General features: G+C 42.5%; 1 protein-coding gene across 3 annotated transcripts in view; it reads left to right on the forward strand.

The window, feature by feature from the left end:
• The window catches only part of pard3ba (par-3 family cell polarity regulator beta a), a 206,833-nt gene that overhangs the window by 183,005 nt on the left and 8,697 nt on the right, over window positions 1-15,131 (forward strand). For all 3 annotated transcript variants that reach the window (XM_026157796.2, XM_026157797.2, XM_080296899.1), the window contains one exon: window positions 2,811-2,887. In XM_026157796.2, coding sequence (XP_026013581.2) covers window positions 2,811-2,887 — 77 coding nt within the window. The remainder of the gene's footprint in view (window positions 1-2,810; window positions 2,888-15,131) is intronic.

Genomic DNA, 15,131 nt, shown 5'->3' on the forward strand with positions numbered 1-15,131 from the left:
TGTTAATACAATCAATGGACAAAGAATTTCACTCATTTTATCTAAACACACATTTCCTCCTCTCCTCATCATTCTCTTGCTTCTCCTCCTCCTCTTCCCCTTTTTTTTTTGTCTGTTCACAGTCAGAAGATGTATTACGGCTTGTCCAACACACAGACACACACAGAAGGTCTTCCACCTGAGTCCCAGATTCTTGCTGCTGCTAATGCCCCCTTTACCTCACATTATTATGCATCTCTTTGCATAATGGCCCCTTCTCTCGCGCACACGCTGCCATCCAAAGATGGAGAGTTCACTTTCTGACATTATATTAAAACTGCACACAGACACACATGCGCACACAGCCCTCATGACTAGCACAATATTATCATACTATATACACACACAGGCACAAAGCCACTTCAACGAGTCAAGTAGCAGCCTTGCCCTAGCCATAGCTCTGATGTGCTTCACTTCCTGGCTCCCATTCAGAGGCATTAGAGCTCTCTACATTACAGAGACATGCTAATGATATCTGGTAATGCGCCACTGCAGCATTGACATGCAGAATGAGTTTGAACTCATACATGCATGCAAAACAGAGCGATAGACTGGTCTTGCATGAAGTCATGCTGACTCTTTTCTTAGTGTGTCTGTGGTTTTAAATGCTGTGTACGTTTGCTGGCTTGCATCGTTTTGATAGCCTGGATCAAACGTACGGCTGTTTGCCTTTTTCAGATTTCCGGGTGAGCATCTGTCAAATTCACGATTAGCTTGTCTATGTCAGTTATTGTACATATGGTTGTTTTTGTGTGTTTGACCAGCTTTCTAGCGCGTGCGTGTTGTGCTGCAGTGGTGGATGGAACGTTTGACCATTGAAATGTCGATTGAGTAAACAGCCTGTGTTTGTATGTGAAAACTGAGAGTCCAGAATGCAGATAATTGAAATTGTGTGCTCTCCCCATGTCTCTGCCTCCACACTCCTTCCTCCTCTCGTGCCCTCAGGGGCGGCTTGTTTAAAACCATTTGTATTGTCGCGATCTTGGAGCGCGTGCACTTGTATGCAGCTAAATTTGATGGTAAACGTTAGACTTAAGCTCCAATTAAGTTGGATGATGGTGTTTATGGTGCAATCACTGTGCTAAAACACCGATGCATCTCAAATTCCCCTCATTTGTACAAATCCTTAATAAAATCCAAAAATGTCTTGGATCAGGGGTGTCAAACATAAGGTCTGGGGGCTAGAATCAGCCCGCCAAAGACTCCAATCTGTCCCACTTGATGTCTTAGGCAGAGGGGCATAGATTTTAGACTTTTAACTTGTATATTCATGAGTTTTAGACCTTTTCCTGCCATTAAAGACCACCTCATTAATAGTATACCAAAGTAAATAAATAATAGATAAACAATGAGATGACAGAAATACAGATATACTTGAGATATATGTTTTTATGGTGGGTCCAAAGCATAAATTTTAATTATTACAGGACAGTCTGAGCCATTTTCTGTAATTTTACAAACCTGTTACTTACTTTTTAGTCCCAACATGTCACGCTAACAGATTTCTTCCATGTACTCCAGCAGTGTTTCAATATCATGTACAAAAACTGACACTGCTACATTTTTAAATGCTTTTGTCCAGCACGAGTCAATTTCCAGCTTCCAGTACAAAGGATGAAATGGTGAATATGATTAAAAAATAAGAGCTTCTTAGCACACCTCCTTATTATTATTATTATTATTATTAATATATCCTTTAGTTAAACATGTAGCCTCATTGAGATCAAGGTCTTTCTTTCCAGAGAGACCTCAACCAAAGAAACATGCAAGGACTGAAACAGCTACATAATAAAAGGCCACATTTTACATGATCACACATTCAGAAAGAAATCTACGAGAGTCGTTGCAGATGGACAAAAATCTAATATTGGGAGCAGAGTGCACCGTGCAGTGACCTGCAAGTCTGTATTGTGGTCAGGAACATAAGAAAATGAACATAGCATGTTTATTTTTTTTAATTGGCTCTCATGCCCTGTATGGAAATATCTGTATTCATCATGGGTTTTCTACATTTATTCACATTTCCCTTCCTCTGTAAGTAATTACAAAGAGCAGGCGATAACCTGTTATCCAGGAAAACAACGGAGAGACTTGGAGAAAGAAAGGGGGGGAGAAATTTAGCCGATTGTTTTTCTGCTGCGGTGTTTCAGTGAGGATGAAAAGTTGACCTGAAAATGCAGGGCTGTGTACCAATCCATGTGGAAACTGTCTTTGCCAATTTATCCGCCTAAGCATGTGGACGGCTTTAATCATTCGGTCACTTCCTGGTGATGGCCTCTCTGATGAGAAACACATCAACCGTCTTTTCAAATCATACTTTGAATTTCTTCTTCTTTTTTTCTTTACACGTGGCTGGCATGTTTGAAAGAACTGTACACACACACGCACACGCACATTTATCAAAGGGGTACAGCATCCACTTGGAGGCGAGTGTTTATGTTACCACATGTGGAGCATTCCACGACTCCTCGCTCTCTAATTTTTGTTTATCCTGAAACCTTAAGGCTGCACACGAAAGCACGTGTGCTTTGAATGCTTAATGTACATCAACAGAGTTAAATTACCACCGGACTACTGAAATATTACTGAGGTTAAACATGTAGCCTAAGGACATGTGTGGTCTGCACTGCAGGGTTTAGCTCCTTAAATAGGCCTAAAACTTTATTTATTCTTTCAGGTGACTTCCATCGAGGGCGTTGTGGGTTCGTCGTTCGGTGTTTGGGCCATTTTGATTTGTTTACTTACATTGCTCGTCCTGTGTTTCCTCACAGATGGCACCCAGAGGAGCCGACTCTCGCCCTGACCACCAGTATGAAGAAATAGACCGACAGTACCTCACACAGCCCAGGTGAGACAGCTGTGTGTGTGTGTGCGCCTGTTTTATTCTTCAGAGCAGGAAATGAAGGGCTAACTTTTTGCCACTCCCTCCCTTTGTGTCTCCCCCACTCTCACAAGCGCACACTCACACAGAGCGCAGCACAGACTAATCCTCTTTGGAGCTTATAATTAAATCTGGAGTGTTTGCCTTGGGAGTGTCTACTCATCCCAGGAATAGGACTGATCAGCTCTCCAGAGAGCAGGGCACAGGCAGAAGGATGTCTCTCCCACAGACACACACAATCGTGGAGGATGGTTTGCTGCCATGCAGGATGTATAACCTCTAGTGTGGGTTTAATGGAATTGCACATTCCTCCTGTTTGCTTAACCGTGCTCTTGTCAAGCTATATAGCACATATACATTTGCCCAACCACGCCAGAATATTCACTGTCTTATGCGTGTAAGCGTGTGTATGCTCATGCTGAGCAAACGCCATTTTCGTGATGTTCGCGGCCCGGCAGCTAAGTGGAGCGTGGAGTGGCACTGCGCATGGAAAGCGAGAGGAGGAGAATGAGGAAAAGAGGGGACACCGGGATGGAGAGCAGGAGAGTGAGAAAAAGAGAACAGTCATTTCACGGGTTATTGCCCCTCCTGATATGACAGGCACCAGGGAGCGCAGACATCAGCACCAGCTCTGGGGGTACGAGGCGCACTGAGAATCTGAGAGAGAGAAAGCAAAGGAGAAAGAAGGACATAACCAAGCTGCACAGGGATAGAGAGATAATCCAGCTGTAACTAGGGGGACAAACCCAAATGGAGGCAGGTTGAAGGAGATTTGAATGACCTTTGATAGACCAAAGCTTCCCTTTTATTGCACTGTGATAATCCATCAGTCAGGTTAGCAAGTAAAAGTAAAACAACTTTAAGTCATTTCAGCATCTTGGATGTGTAGATTTGAATCTCCTTGGATTTGGAGTTTCTTGTTTGGCAACACTAGAAATTTGAAGATGCTTTATTGGGAACGTGAGTTTATCGGGAAAGCGTGAACGCTGTCCCAGCCAAGGATGAAATATTCCAACAATTACTGTTTCGCAGCACATGATAGTGTTAAAAGTCTAACTCTCAGCTCATAGGTGGATAAATAGATGGATAGATATCATAGACTAAAACTATTCTGGGAAATCTTGAGTCATTCCTGAGTCACTCAGAAGTTCAAAATAATACTCGGGCAGGGAAAGCATCAGTTTATATGCCGGGATGTGGAAAATGGTGGAATGATCTCCGGCACCAGAGAAGTGGAGATGCAATAGTGAATTGCTTCCAGCAATATTGCTAGCACAACTTCAGCTGTTCGCAAGCAGAGACAGCATGCTAACGCTAAGCTAGCTCAGAACCCAGAGTGATGATAAAGCTGAGTGCATGCTGACCCCAGCCCAGCAGCCAGAGCCTGAACTTCACAAGGTAACAGAAGCAGTGATGAGCAGTCTCGCTTGTAGCTTTATAGCCTCCATCTCTGTCTGCTCTACAGTAGAGTCGCTGTGATGATGTAATATGGCCTCAGGTTTATATTGTCAACTGGTAATTATGAGACAATGGGTTTCAGGTTGTTTTCACAGAGTAACACGAAAATAAAGTAACAAGTACTGTAACACATTACGTTTTCTGGCGAGTAATTAGTGAACATACTGGAGAAATGTGTCATAGCTTACACTTTTTTTTTTTTTTTGAGTGAAATGCCAACACTGACCTTAACAAATCAGCAACCACATTTGATTTTAGTTTGACCAATCTCCCACTCAAGACCGCCCCCTTGTGCACATCTGGACTCCTTCCAGCACAGCTGCTGTTTTTAGATTGCTTTTTGTGCAATTTCATCATGAACCTCAAACTTTCTCCGAGCCCAAACATCCATTTCTGCATCAACCTGACCTGACTTTGATCAACCTGACCTGACTTTGACGTTGCCCCTGTCCTACAGTGAAATTCCAGATAAATGGCCATTGTTTTGACACTGTGGATGGGGCCCAGCAGACGTCACAAACACACAAGTCCCTGGATCAGAATGAGTTGTCCGAGGAGTGATCTGAAAATAGCTGCAGCACTGCGCAAAGGGATGAACCTACAGAGGGAAACTGGCCATATTTTAATTACACAGATGGGCTGAGTCATTATAAATTGAGTATGTGGGTTTAGATGTTGGTCAGGCAAATCAAGCAATTTAAAGATCTTATGAAGTCTGGGAAATCTTACTATGTAATTATTCTCTATTTTCTGACATTTTTATTAAGGAAAACTTAATTAACCGATGATGAAAATAATCATTTGTACCGCCTTAGTGGTCTCTTGCTCTAAAATGTTTTTAGAGCATATAAATGATAATAACAGATGCTTTATATTAAAGTGGCCTCCATCAGATTCTCTGGCTTTCGTAATTAGACACAAACACAACAAGTGAGGTTCAAATAATGTTCATTACCTCGAGAAATTTCCCTCACTCTTATTTAACTTTCTTCATCTCCTCTTTGAAGTATTTTTGGGCCCAAGACCCATAGGATGTGATCCACTTGAAATGCATATGCTACAGTTAACACGCTTCTGGGGACATTTGAATCAGCAACAGAGCAAAAGAAAAAAAAAGCCAGAGCAACAAAAGGCAGAGGAGAAGTGCCAGATAGAGTTTGAACACTATTCAGACTCACATGTTTGTGTTTTTGTTTCTGATGTTTCTGTAAAGATAAATCGCGGCTCCTCGGTCCCCAAGAATCCTCTGACTCTCTCTAGCATAAATACCAAGGCGAGAGGAGGAGGGGGGCACAAATATGTTCCGGAATGTGCTTTATTTTTTCTTTCTTCCTCCTCCTCCTCCCTCTTCTTCTTCTTCTTTTTTTTCATCGTGAGGGGGAAAAACAGGAGAAAAAGGGAGAGCAGACACAGCAGTGAATTGAATGCATTTTTCAAAGTGGAGCTGAACTTTGTGCAAAATCCCCCCGGGGGCCGCCATTATTGAAAGCCATTTCCTCTCAAAATGAGTGCGGCTCCACCATTGGCCTGGCTCTCATTAGCATACATTTGGCCTGCCTTTGTGTGGAGCCGGCTGGGGCTGCAGCTGGAGGGGTGGGAGGGAAAGAGGTAAGTGTGTGGGTGTGTGTGCACAGATATTCCAGGAGATGTATAAAAGCATCTCACAGATGGGTGGATATGGAAAGGAGAGGTAGGAGTTAGGATCGGTGATGTGGAGGCATTAAGGGCTTCAGGTAGAAATTCAAATATTTCGCTTTCAGTCGTCGGTAACAGATTAGTTTTCCAAATGAAAGCACTTAAGTTTAGAAGATGTTTCTTAATGTTTTTTCCAACTCTTGAATGTTTGTTGGCACTTTGTGGTTATTGTGTTGGGAAAATATGGGGCTTAGTGCTAAGGGCTACTGCATGGCAGCCAAGAAGACAAGCTGAAGTCTGGCAAAGAGGATTTGGAAAGAGGGCTAGAAATGGCAGCATCGAGAGGTTTGCCCCAGGGGGAGGATAGTGCTGCTTTTGGCTCTTACCGCCCTCTCCACCGGCCATTAACGCTGGGGTGCAGCTCGACCTCCAGATTGCCCCCCGTGCTTTGGGAGGCACACACACACGAATGCCCAACACACATGCGACCATATGGAGAATATTAACATCATTACCAATTCAAAGCAGCGGGTCACAGGCGCGACGACCCAGCCCCGGGTTATCCAATCAGAGTGCCTTCGTGACCCGTTTCCCCAAGGTGATTGGATTAGGTTGCCAGGTTGGCGTAGCAACGTTTATCTCCAGGGCTGATAATTGGCTGATTAATGTGCAGCCGATGGCCAGAGAGTCAAGAGAGCACAGGGCTTCAGTCAGGAACCACAGTGAAGCTTCTCTCACATGTGAACAATGGAAATTATCCACTGAGAAGGACACAGAGGTTGGGCAGTATGTTAAAAACTGTCCATCTGGCCACAATAACCCCAACAGTGTATTTGTGGAGGTGTGTGTGCCTCCCTTCCCTCACCAAAGGAAAACCAATAAAGGGCACCTCGTTGTCTCTTAAATGATCAAACAGGTGAGGGTAACATATGCTGCAAAATGGTCAGGGAACAACCTGTAACATGTGGTAGAGCTGAGCAGAAACTAGCAACAGTTGGACATAAGAATGTAGACATTTGTTCTACACTTCTTAGTAAGTGTAGGAGGAAGACGAAATTAAACGACCAAATTCAAACAACATTCACCGGTGTGAGACATGTTGGACTCATGAAGACCTCGAGCAAGTTCATCTCTCTGCACCTGTGTTTGCACTTAGCCGTTCTAAGGAGGTCCTCATGCTTGAATACTTGACAAGTGACTGAATCCTGTATGCTCTTAACAAGCACTCTCTGCTCCTCCTTAAAAACCAGGGGCCAACTTCTTGATTGTCCTTAGCATGCTGAGTATCCGCTGCTATGTGGGAAAGTGTCCCTTAAGGACTCTCAACTGACCCTCATGAAAAGTGCACATGCTCTGTTCCTGGCTTTACAGCCTCTTGGCTTTCTCCACCACGTTTCAGCACTTTTCACTCCGGTTATGTCCGGTTATTGTTGTTTTTTTTTAACAAAGTACTGCACAAATGTCTTGTGCAAAACTTTAGTTTTTTTTTTTAATTGTTTGTTGAAACGCAAGTCCTGTAAAAATTATGTTCCTCCTTCCTGTTGTCTGATTTTTGCAAGTTGTTCTCACTTGCATGCTTCAGGTCATCAAAAAATGTTTTTATATTAGACAAAAATAACCCAAGTTACTACAAAATGCTGTTTTTATTATTATGATTAAATTTATTAAGGGAAAATAAGTAATTCAAACCTACAGGTGGCCTTGTGTGAAAAAGTAATTTCCCCCTAGAACTAATGACTTGTTGGGCCACCCTTGGTAGCGACAACTGTATTCAAGCGATTGTGATAGCTGGCAATGAGTCTTTCACATCACTGTAGAGAAATGCTGGCCCATTCATCTTTACAGAAGTGTTGTAATTCACCCACTGGAGGGTTTCAGCATTAACAGCCTGTTGAAGGTCATGCCACAGCAGCTTAATCAGATTTAAGACTATAACTCCAAAAAACGGTGTTTTTTATTTTTTGAGTTATTCCGAGGTGGACTTGCTGGTGTGTTTTGGATCATTGTCCTGCTTCATAACCCATGAACTGCAGGACAGACTGATGAATTTCAGTGACTTTGTTTCTCAACAGTATCTGTCAGAGGTGGGACCAAGTCATTGTTTTGCAAGTCTCAAGTAAGTCTCAAGTCTTTATCCTCAAGTCTCAAGTCAAGTCTCAAGTAATGTCAGGCAAGTCAGAGTCGAGTCTCAAGTCACTGGTGTAAAAGTTCGAGTCAAGTCACAAGTCTGAAACTTTGAATTTCAAGTCCTTTCGAGTCTTTAAAAAAAAAAACAACGAAAAAATAATGTTGCAGTTATATGCTAAATGTAAATATTAGACCATGTAATTTTAAAATCTGTGTTTTTCTCAACACATGACAAAATAGTGAACTTAGAAAATATACACAAATTGTGAAATTGCACCTCTTTAAAATGCAGCTCAATTAAACCTAGCTCCAAGAATAATTTTCACTGATAGTTCTGAGATAAGCTGCATGTTATTCTTGGATGCGGTTGTAGGACTGGCTTTAAAATCGCATGACAAAAATATCATACACATTAAAAAAAACTGTATCACCAACGTAGCCTGGACAACATTTGCTAGTTAGATGAAGTCAGCTATCTCATCTTAGCATATTTATAATCATACGGTTCTTGGAGTGAGTGCATACACTCATGAAGTTTAGTAACTTCCGGTCACTGCAACAAGCCCAGGTACAGTTTACCGACGGATGGGTACAGGACCTTGAAATGCACCGTGTAGAACGAAAGACCATCGTACGTATCATAAGTTTACCAGTCTCACAAATCGTCGTCATAAATACACATTCCTTAACCGTTTATTAATAGGACCTTTGAGCTCAACGGTAATTAATTAGTAGTGGAAATAATTTCTGGTACCCATCACAGAAATGTAGCAGTGACAATAATATTGTATGCTGTAATCGTACTGGGCAATTAGTGATACAAAAAACCTGTTTTATCCTGTGAATAAAAGTATATGTTTTTGTCAATGTACCATAATAACAGAAGCGAAACGCAATATTGTGTCAGGACAATTCACTATTTATGCACAATAAATAAAGGAGCATAGCGCGACAATTTCTGTTCAGCGCCAGACTTGCTTGTAACCTATATCACCAATTATGTTATGAAAATGACGTATTAAGTACTAAAAAACACTGACCTTCGTGTAAATGCTTGGAGCAGACTAACCTGTGAGCTGGAGTGTTCTGGGACGTTATATTTGATCTTTGAATGGCTGCAATCCAGGCCATCCATCGCGTCTTTGTTACTTCGGAAACATGGCTCGAACAATTTCTCTTCAACGACGTAATCCGATAACAACCGATCTCTTTACCCGTCGGCTTCCCGTGGCTGTCATGCGACCGGCTATTGCAGTTAATAATACAACGGCTTCTTGACATTTTTGTGTTTCTTTTTATCGCTGTGTGACTGATTTTAATTGAAAGCCTGCGTGCGCTACTACCGCTTGCCACGAGTTCCCAGAATCCTTTGCGGTTCTACCCGTGAATGACGTCACATTTTCAATCTCTATATAATATGCATGTTAAATTTTATATTTGGGGTAAAATATCAAGTCTTTTCAAGTAAACCGGTTCAAGTCCAATTCAAGTCCCAAGTCATTGGTATAAAAGTCCAAGTCAAGTCACAAGTCTTAGAACATTTTTTCAAGTCAAGTCTAAAGTCATAAAATTAATGACTCGAGTCTGACTCGAGTCCAAGTCATGTGACTCGAGTCCACACCTCTGGTATCTGTGGCACGATATGTTGCTTTTTGAGATCTTTTTGCTCTACTTTACTTTGTCAGACAGGCCCTATTTAAGTGATTTCATGATTTAACAGTATTCAGGCCTGGATGTGACTGGTAGATTTGAGCTCAGCTTTTCAAAAAAATGGATAATCACAGCTAATTCATCATTTAAGAAGGAGGGCAATTGTTACTAGCAGCGTGTCACAAAACATGTTTGTTTGTTTTTTTGTCCAGTCTCTAAAAAAGGCCAATGATAGATAATGAGTATCTTTGCACTCATTTCAATAAATTGCTGCATTTATTTCCCATTTCCCCTGCAAGCTATAAACAAATGAGGGCTGGCTCAAGTGCTGAGCTAAAAGTACTGTATTAAACAATTGTCACATTTAATCACTTATTTCTGCCGCACTGTTATTTCTCCAGCTGGATATAAAACCTTCGAGTCCCGCGTCTCACACAGTCGCTCTGCAAGTGTATTATCATTTTACTGCAGTAATATTGTTAGCGCCTGAAGTTTTTGAGCTCCTGATGAATTTATACGGCCTTTTCAAGGTCAGTGGAGAAATGATATTTGTTGCTGTCCCTTCTTTATTAAACCTCAATTCAGCATCTGCCAGCTTCAGGAGCGATCACCTGTGTCCCACCCGCTGCCGTCCAGCTGTCGAATGACTCACTTTAAACTTCTCTAACTCATTTAAAGTATATTGTCTCCATAGGTCATTTCATTCCTCGGGTTCTAGAGAGTTCTTATTTCCGCTGTGCTTTTTTTCCTGCATTTGCCCCATAACAGCTGGTAATGGCTCAGTAACCGAGACGATTGGTTTAGAAGTTTGTGCGGCCCACCCCTCCCTCGCTTTATTGTTAAATAATACCAATAAATAAGCAGCCCAAGAGTATGGAAAGGTGTGTGTGTGTGTGTGTGTGTGTGTGTGTGTGTGTGTGTGTGTGTGTGTGTGTGTGTGTGTGTGTGTGTGTGTGTGTGTGTGTGTGTGTGTGTGAAGCACCTTTTTTAGGGGGCCTTTAAGACGGAGTGGGCCCATTGGTGTGCAGAGGCAGAAATGTTTGTCCCGCTAACAGCGTTTGCGCTCAGACACAGAAAGCTGTAATGGAATCAGCAGCAGGAAATGAAGGGGCTTTAACCAGCTCTGTCGCACGCTCAGCCGAGGCACCGGCGGCTCTACCTGTTTACAATAACTCCACTTTTTCAGCTTTTCCCCCCTGATTCCATCAATCCTTTTGTCTGCATTCTTCCGTCACTTCTGTTTATACGTCTCTCACTTCTCTTTGTTTCTCTTCTGTTTTTCCCATCCCTCTCTCAGGCCCTGCGCACGAAGGGGGGAAATGAAATCATGGCATTATAAATAAAACAAAAGACATATACACTTTGATGCCACAGCGGTGCCTGTAAGCTCGGTGAGAAATACAAAGTCTGTCATGTACGAGTCTGCGTGACATTTAGTCCGCAAATGCAGACGGACAGGCGGGAGTCACCGTGAATTCAAATGCTCTCCTCTTTACTCAGAATAAAAGGGAATGCAATCCAGTGGACGCACTGATAGGGCTAATAGAGAAATGTGCTGCAGAGGGCCTAAAAGTTTCTGTGTTTAGTTAAAAAGAAATCCCACCTGCTTCTGCCATCAAGTGTTGCTTTACTGCTTTCCCCCTGCACGTCTCTGTTACCCTGCAGTACTGTCCAAGAACTAAATCCAACCTTTGACTGCCTCAGTAATAGCTTCTACTTTTGCTGCCATGGGAAATTGACTGTTTTGGGTTTTTTTTCTCTGGAGCAGCAGCAGCTAAATGCTTTGGATTTCAGACGAATAAATGATAGAGCCCAGAAACATGACATCACCGTCACGATGAACAGGGGCACCGAATGTTGCTGCGACTTTTACCAAAGCGCCTGTTCTTAGTTTACATACAGCCTGTTGTGCCTGCTGCATCTTGTCTCTCCTCACCTTCTCATTGCTAACCCCAAGGTCCCGTTCTGCACCTGGACCCACCGTTACCTGTCACCGATACTGTACACACTCCTACTCCCCCCGGCCACCCATCCTCACTATATAGCAGCAGCGAGTGTAAACACGGGTCCATTTAAATAAAGCACGTGCGTGCAGGTGAGAGGCAATTTCGACCGCTGTTGTTGACATAGGCTGGTTTGATTAGCAGAGCTGCCTCAGCAGCCAGGACCAGAGTGGCTAATGGTTTCCTGTGCTGCGGGCCTGCTCTGTGTCGAACACTCAGCTCAGCACAGTGCCATTAGCGCTCCCACTCTGCGCACGTGCATGTGGACGAGGATGAATTTGGAGACTCTGGCAAATGCATCATACACTAATGAATATGTCAATCTGCTAAATATACTGTATTACATCCTTTAAATAAACAATCTTTACAATAACTGATGACCGGTCTGTTCGGACCAGAGGAAATAGTTTGGCTAAGGTCTCAACTTATCATAAAGAAACCTGAGAACGCAGGCACAGATGTCACTGCCTGAATTAAAGCCATTTCGGTCTGTTTGGGGTCTTATTTCTTCTAATTCTGCTGCTACCTCTGCAAATTATGACACAATAAACATTTTTACCCAGAAAAAGTGTGCGCAGACATTCATACGAATGACTGTGTGCGTGGGTGTGTTTGGCAGTGAGATGCAGCAGCTGGGTTGTTTTTTTTTCTTTCTTTTTTTTTAACAGAGCAATTAATGTATTTTGCATGCAACTCATGCCTGTTTGTCATCATTTGACTAACAGGTGAGCGCAAAAACCGGCAGATGTGCGAGCATATGTATCTGCATGCTCCCCTCATCTTCGCTATCCGAACATTAATAGATTCAATGTGCAAATGTCAGTCAGCTGACTTTTTTGTGAGATTGTGTCTGAGAGTTTGCAGACACTAACAGCCGTGTTTTCAGGAGACTGAGGCGTTACTTTGGCTTTCACTGCCGTCTTTTTGGTTCACGTCCCCTCAGTGAGAAGGGTCAGTGCAAAATAATCACTTGTAGTCTATGATGAATAGTTCCTCAGGCAAGTCACCTGTACAGTTCTATAAAGGACTGTGCACTTGGGGTGATTTGGTAAAAATTTCAATTGTTAAGAAAAAAAAACAGCCAGCTGCACGCAGTTATTTGTCCAGCTTGTATTGATGAAAACTGGCTTGTGGCTTATTGTGAGTTGAGAGCGGCGTCCTTGGCATTCTCGTGTTGAGAATAGGAGTTTCTGAGATTCTGTGAATACCTTACCACGTAACCCTGAAACAGAAGAGGTGCAGTTCCTTTTCCTTCTTTTTTATTACTCATAGATTTGTGGTTAAATCAGAGACCATATCTGGGGTGGGGGGTGTAAAATTGTGGGCTGTTCCATAATAGTTTACAGCTTTAAATAACAGAGGCCTCCTTTTATGGTATTTTATGATTTCTGAGAAAAGTACGCATTAGCGTAAATTATGCAAAACTTGTATTTCTAACTACTGTCCTTGGAGTTCACACCCTTTTTGTCCTTTACATAATACAAATTTACATTGAGTCCTTAAATTTACCTTTATTATCTACATGTTTTAAAGGTTATTTGTGATTAATGCAAATGTTATTGTACACAAGAGTGCTGTTTCTCCAACTTTAATCATACTTTTTGCCTTTTGGAGTCGGAGTGCGCGCGTGTCTGATATACACACATGGCTGTTTTCCAGCTGTTTAGTGTACAGCACTTATGACAAATGAGGGAGAGCAGGATGGTGAAAGTATGGGGGGTCTAATAAGGCACTGGCAGTTGGGGGTGTTAATAATTTCCTCCTTCCGCTTCCTAGGGGCAGGTGTAGGATAACCCCCTCACGCGCCTACCCCCATACACACATTCTTCGCCATCTTACGGCAGAAGCGATGTCTAAATGGCCACACTCTCTCACAGTCCCTCATGGATACTCCTGTTTTTCTTTCACTGCAGAATATGTAATCATATGCACTCCCAGCACAAATTCACATGCATAGCTATGGATGTAATATCCACTCTATCATTTTCTCTGTCTATCTCACACACACACTCACGCACACTCTCAGGCTCTCAGAGGGTGGTTGAGAGTGTGGTATATGGTGATGATGTTCTCAAAGTGTGAGTCAGATGTATTAGATGGCGTGTCATTACAGCTTTCCACTCCCGTGGTCCCCGTGGTTCACATCACACCTTGCACTGTTGCTCTATATAGACCTCAGAGGGACAGACGGGTGTCTCATCTGTCTCTCTGCCTGTCTCCTGCTAAACATAGCCTGTCTTTTTTTTTTCTTTCAACGCAGACAGCCTTTTTCCACCTCACTTTACGCTGTCTCCATTTTCTCAAATTGTGAATGTATCACATTTGAAGAAAGTAACATTAAAATTAGATACAGTGTTTTGCTGGATTTCTAAATGGTTTCCACTCTTGTTCAAATAGAGACAACAGTCCTGTCCATACAGGAAGGGGGAAACAATTCATTGCTCTTGCTTTTTTTTTCACTTTGTATTGCATGAATTTGCCTCCTTTTCAGTTCCACCTACTAGCAGAAATCTGAAAAATGAATAAAAGCTGCAGTGTCATGTTTCTTGGAATGCATGTGCAACAGGGTGAAGAACCCAGAACCATTTTTAGGCTGCCTAACTAAAAAAATAACAAACCCAAAGTCTGATGAGAGGAAGCAAATGCGGTCAGTAAAACAGGAGGCGCTATAAGCAGGAAGAGTGGGGAAACTGTGGTATCCCGACACTCAGTATACGTGTGTGTACAGCACGCAGTATGTCACTGATGTATAGAGATAGAAACATCCAAATGTCAGTTTTAGAAGTGCTGCAAGGTGAAAGCATTGTGACAGTGTGAAGCTTGTATATGGCTGAGATATAATTATGAGTAACATCAGGATGTTTGCAAGTGTCTCGACTAACGTTAGCAGCTTGCTAATTTAGCTTTTCAAGGCTAACTAGACATAAATGAGGGTGGAGACGAGAGGTGGCACACCATACAACCAGTGGCGAAGCTCCTTAGTGGATCATGCACATACCAAGACAACTGAGGTTTTGAAGTCGCTTGACTGCTAACCATTTGACGTTACTTTTTTGCTATTTTAGACATGGGACAGTAGAGGGTTAAGTCAGAGGTCGACAGCCCCTCAGCCCTTTAGTCCCTCAGCTGTTGCTCGTGCAAGCTTTAAAGAAAAAACAAAAAAAACTAATGTGACATCCACGCCCCACACATGTGCAGCTCTTTATCTCCCCATTTTCTTTGGTAGGAGGGGCTAAAATGCCTATTTTGACACTCTTTTGGTGTTGAAGATTGCCAGCCCCTAGAGGAAAAAATGTGTATTCCCCAACCAGTTGGCGAGTGTTTCTAAAGTTGATGTC

Source organism: Astatotilapia calliptera, chromosome 23, assembly GCF_964374335.1.
Source record: "Astatotilapia calliptera chromosome 23, fAstCal68.1, whole genome shotgun sequence".
Classification (NCBI taxonomy): Eukaryota; Metazoa; Chordata; class Actinopteri; order Cichliformes; family Cichlidae; genus Astatotilapia; species Astatotilapia calliptera.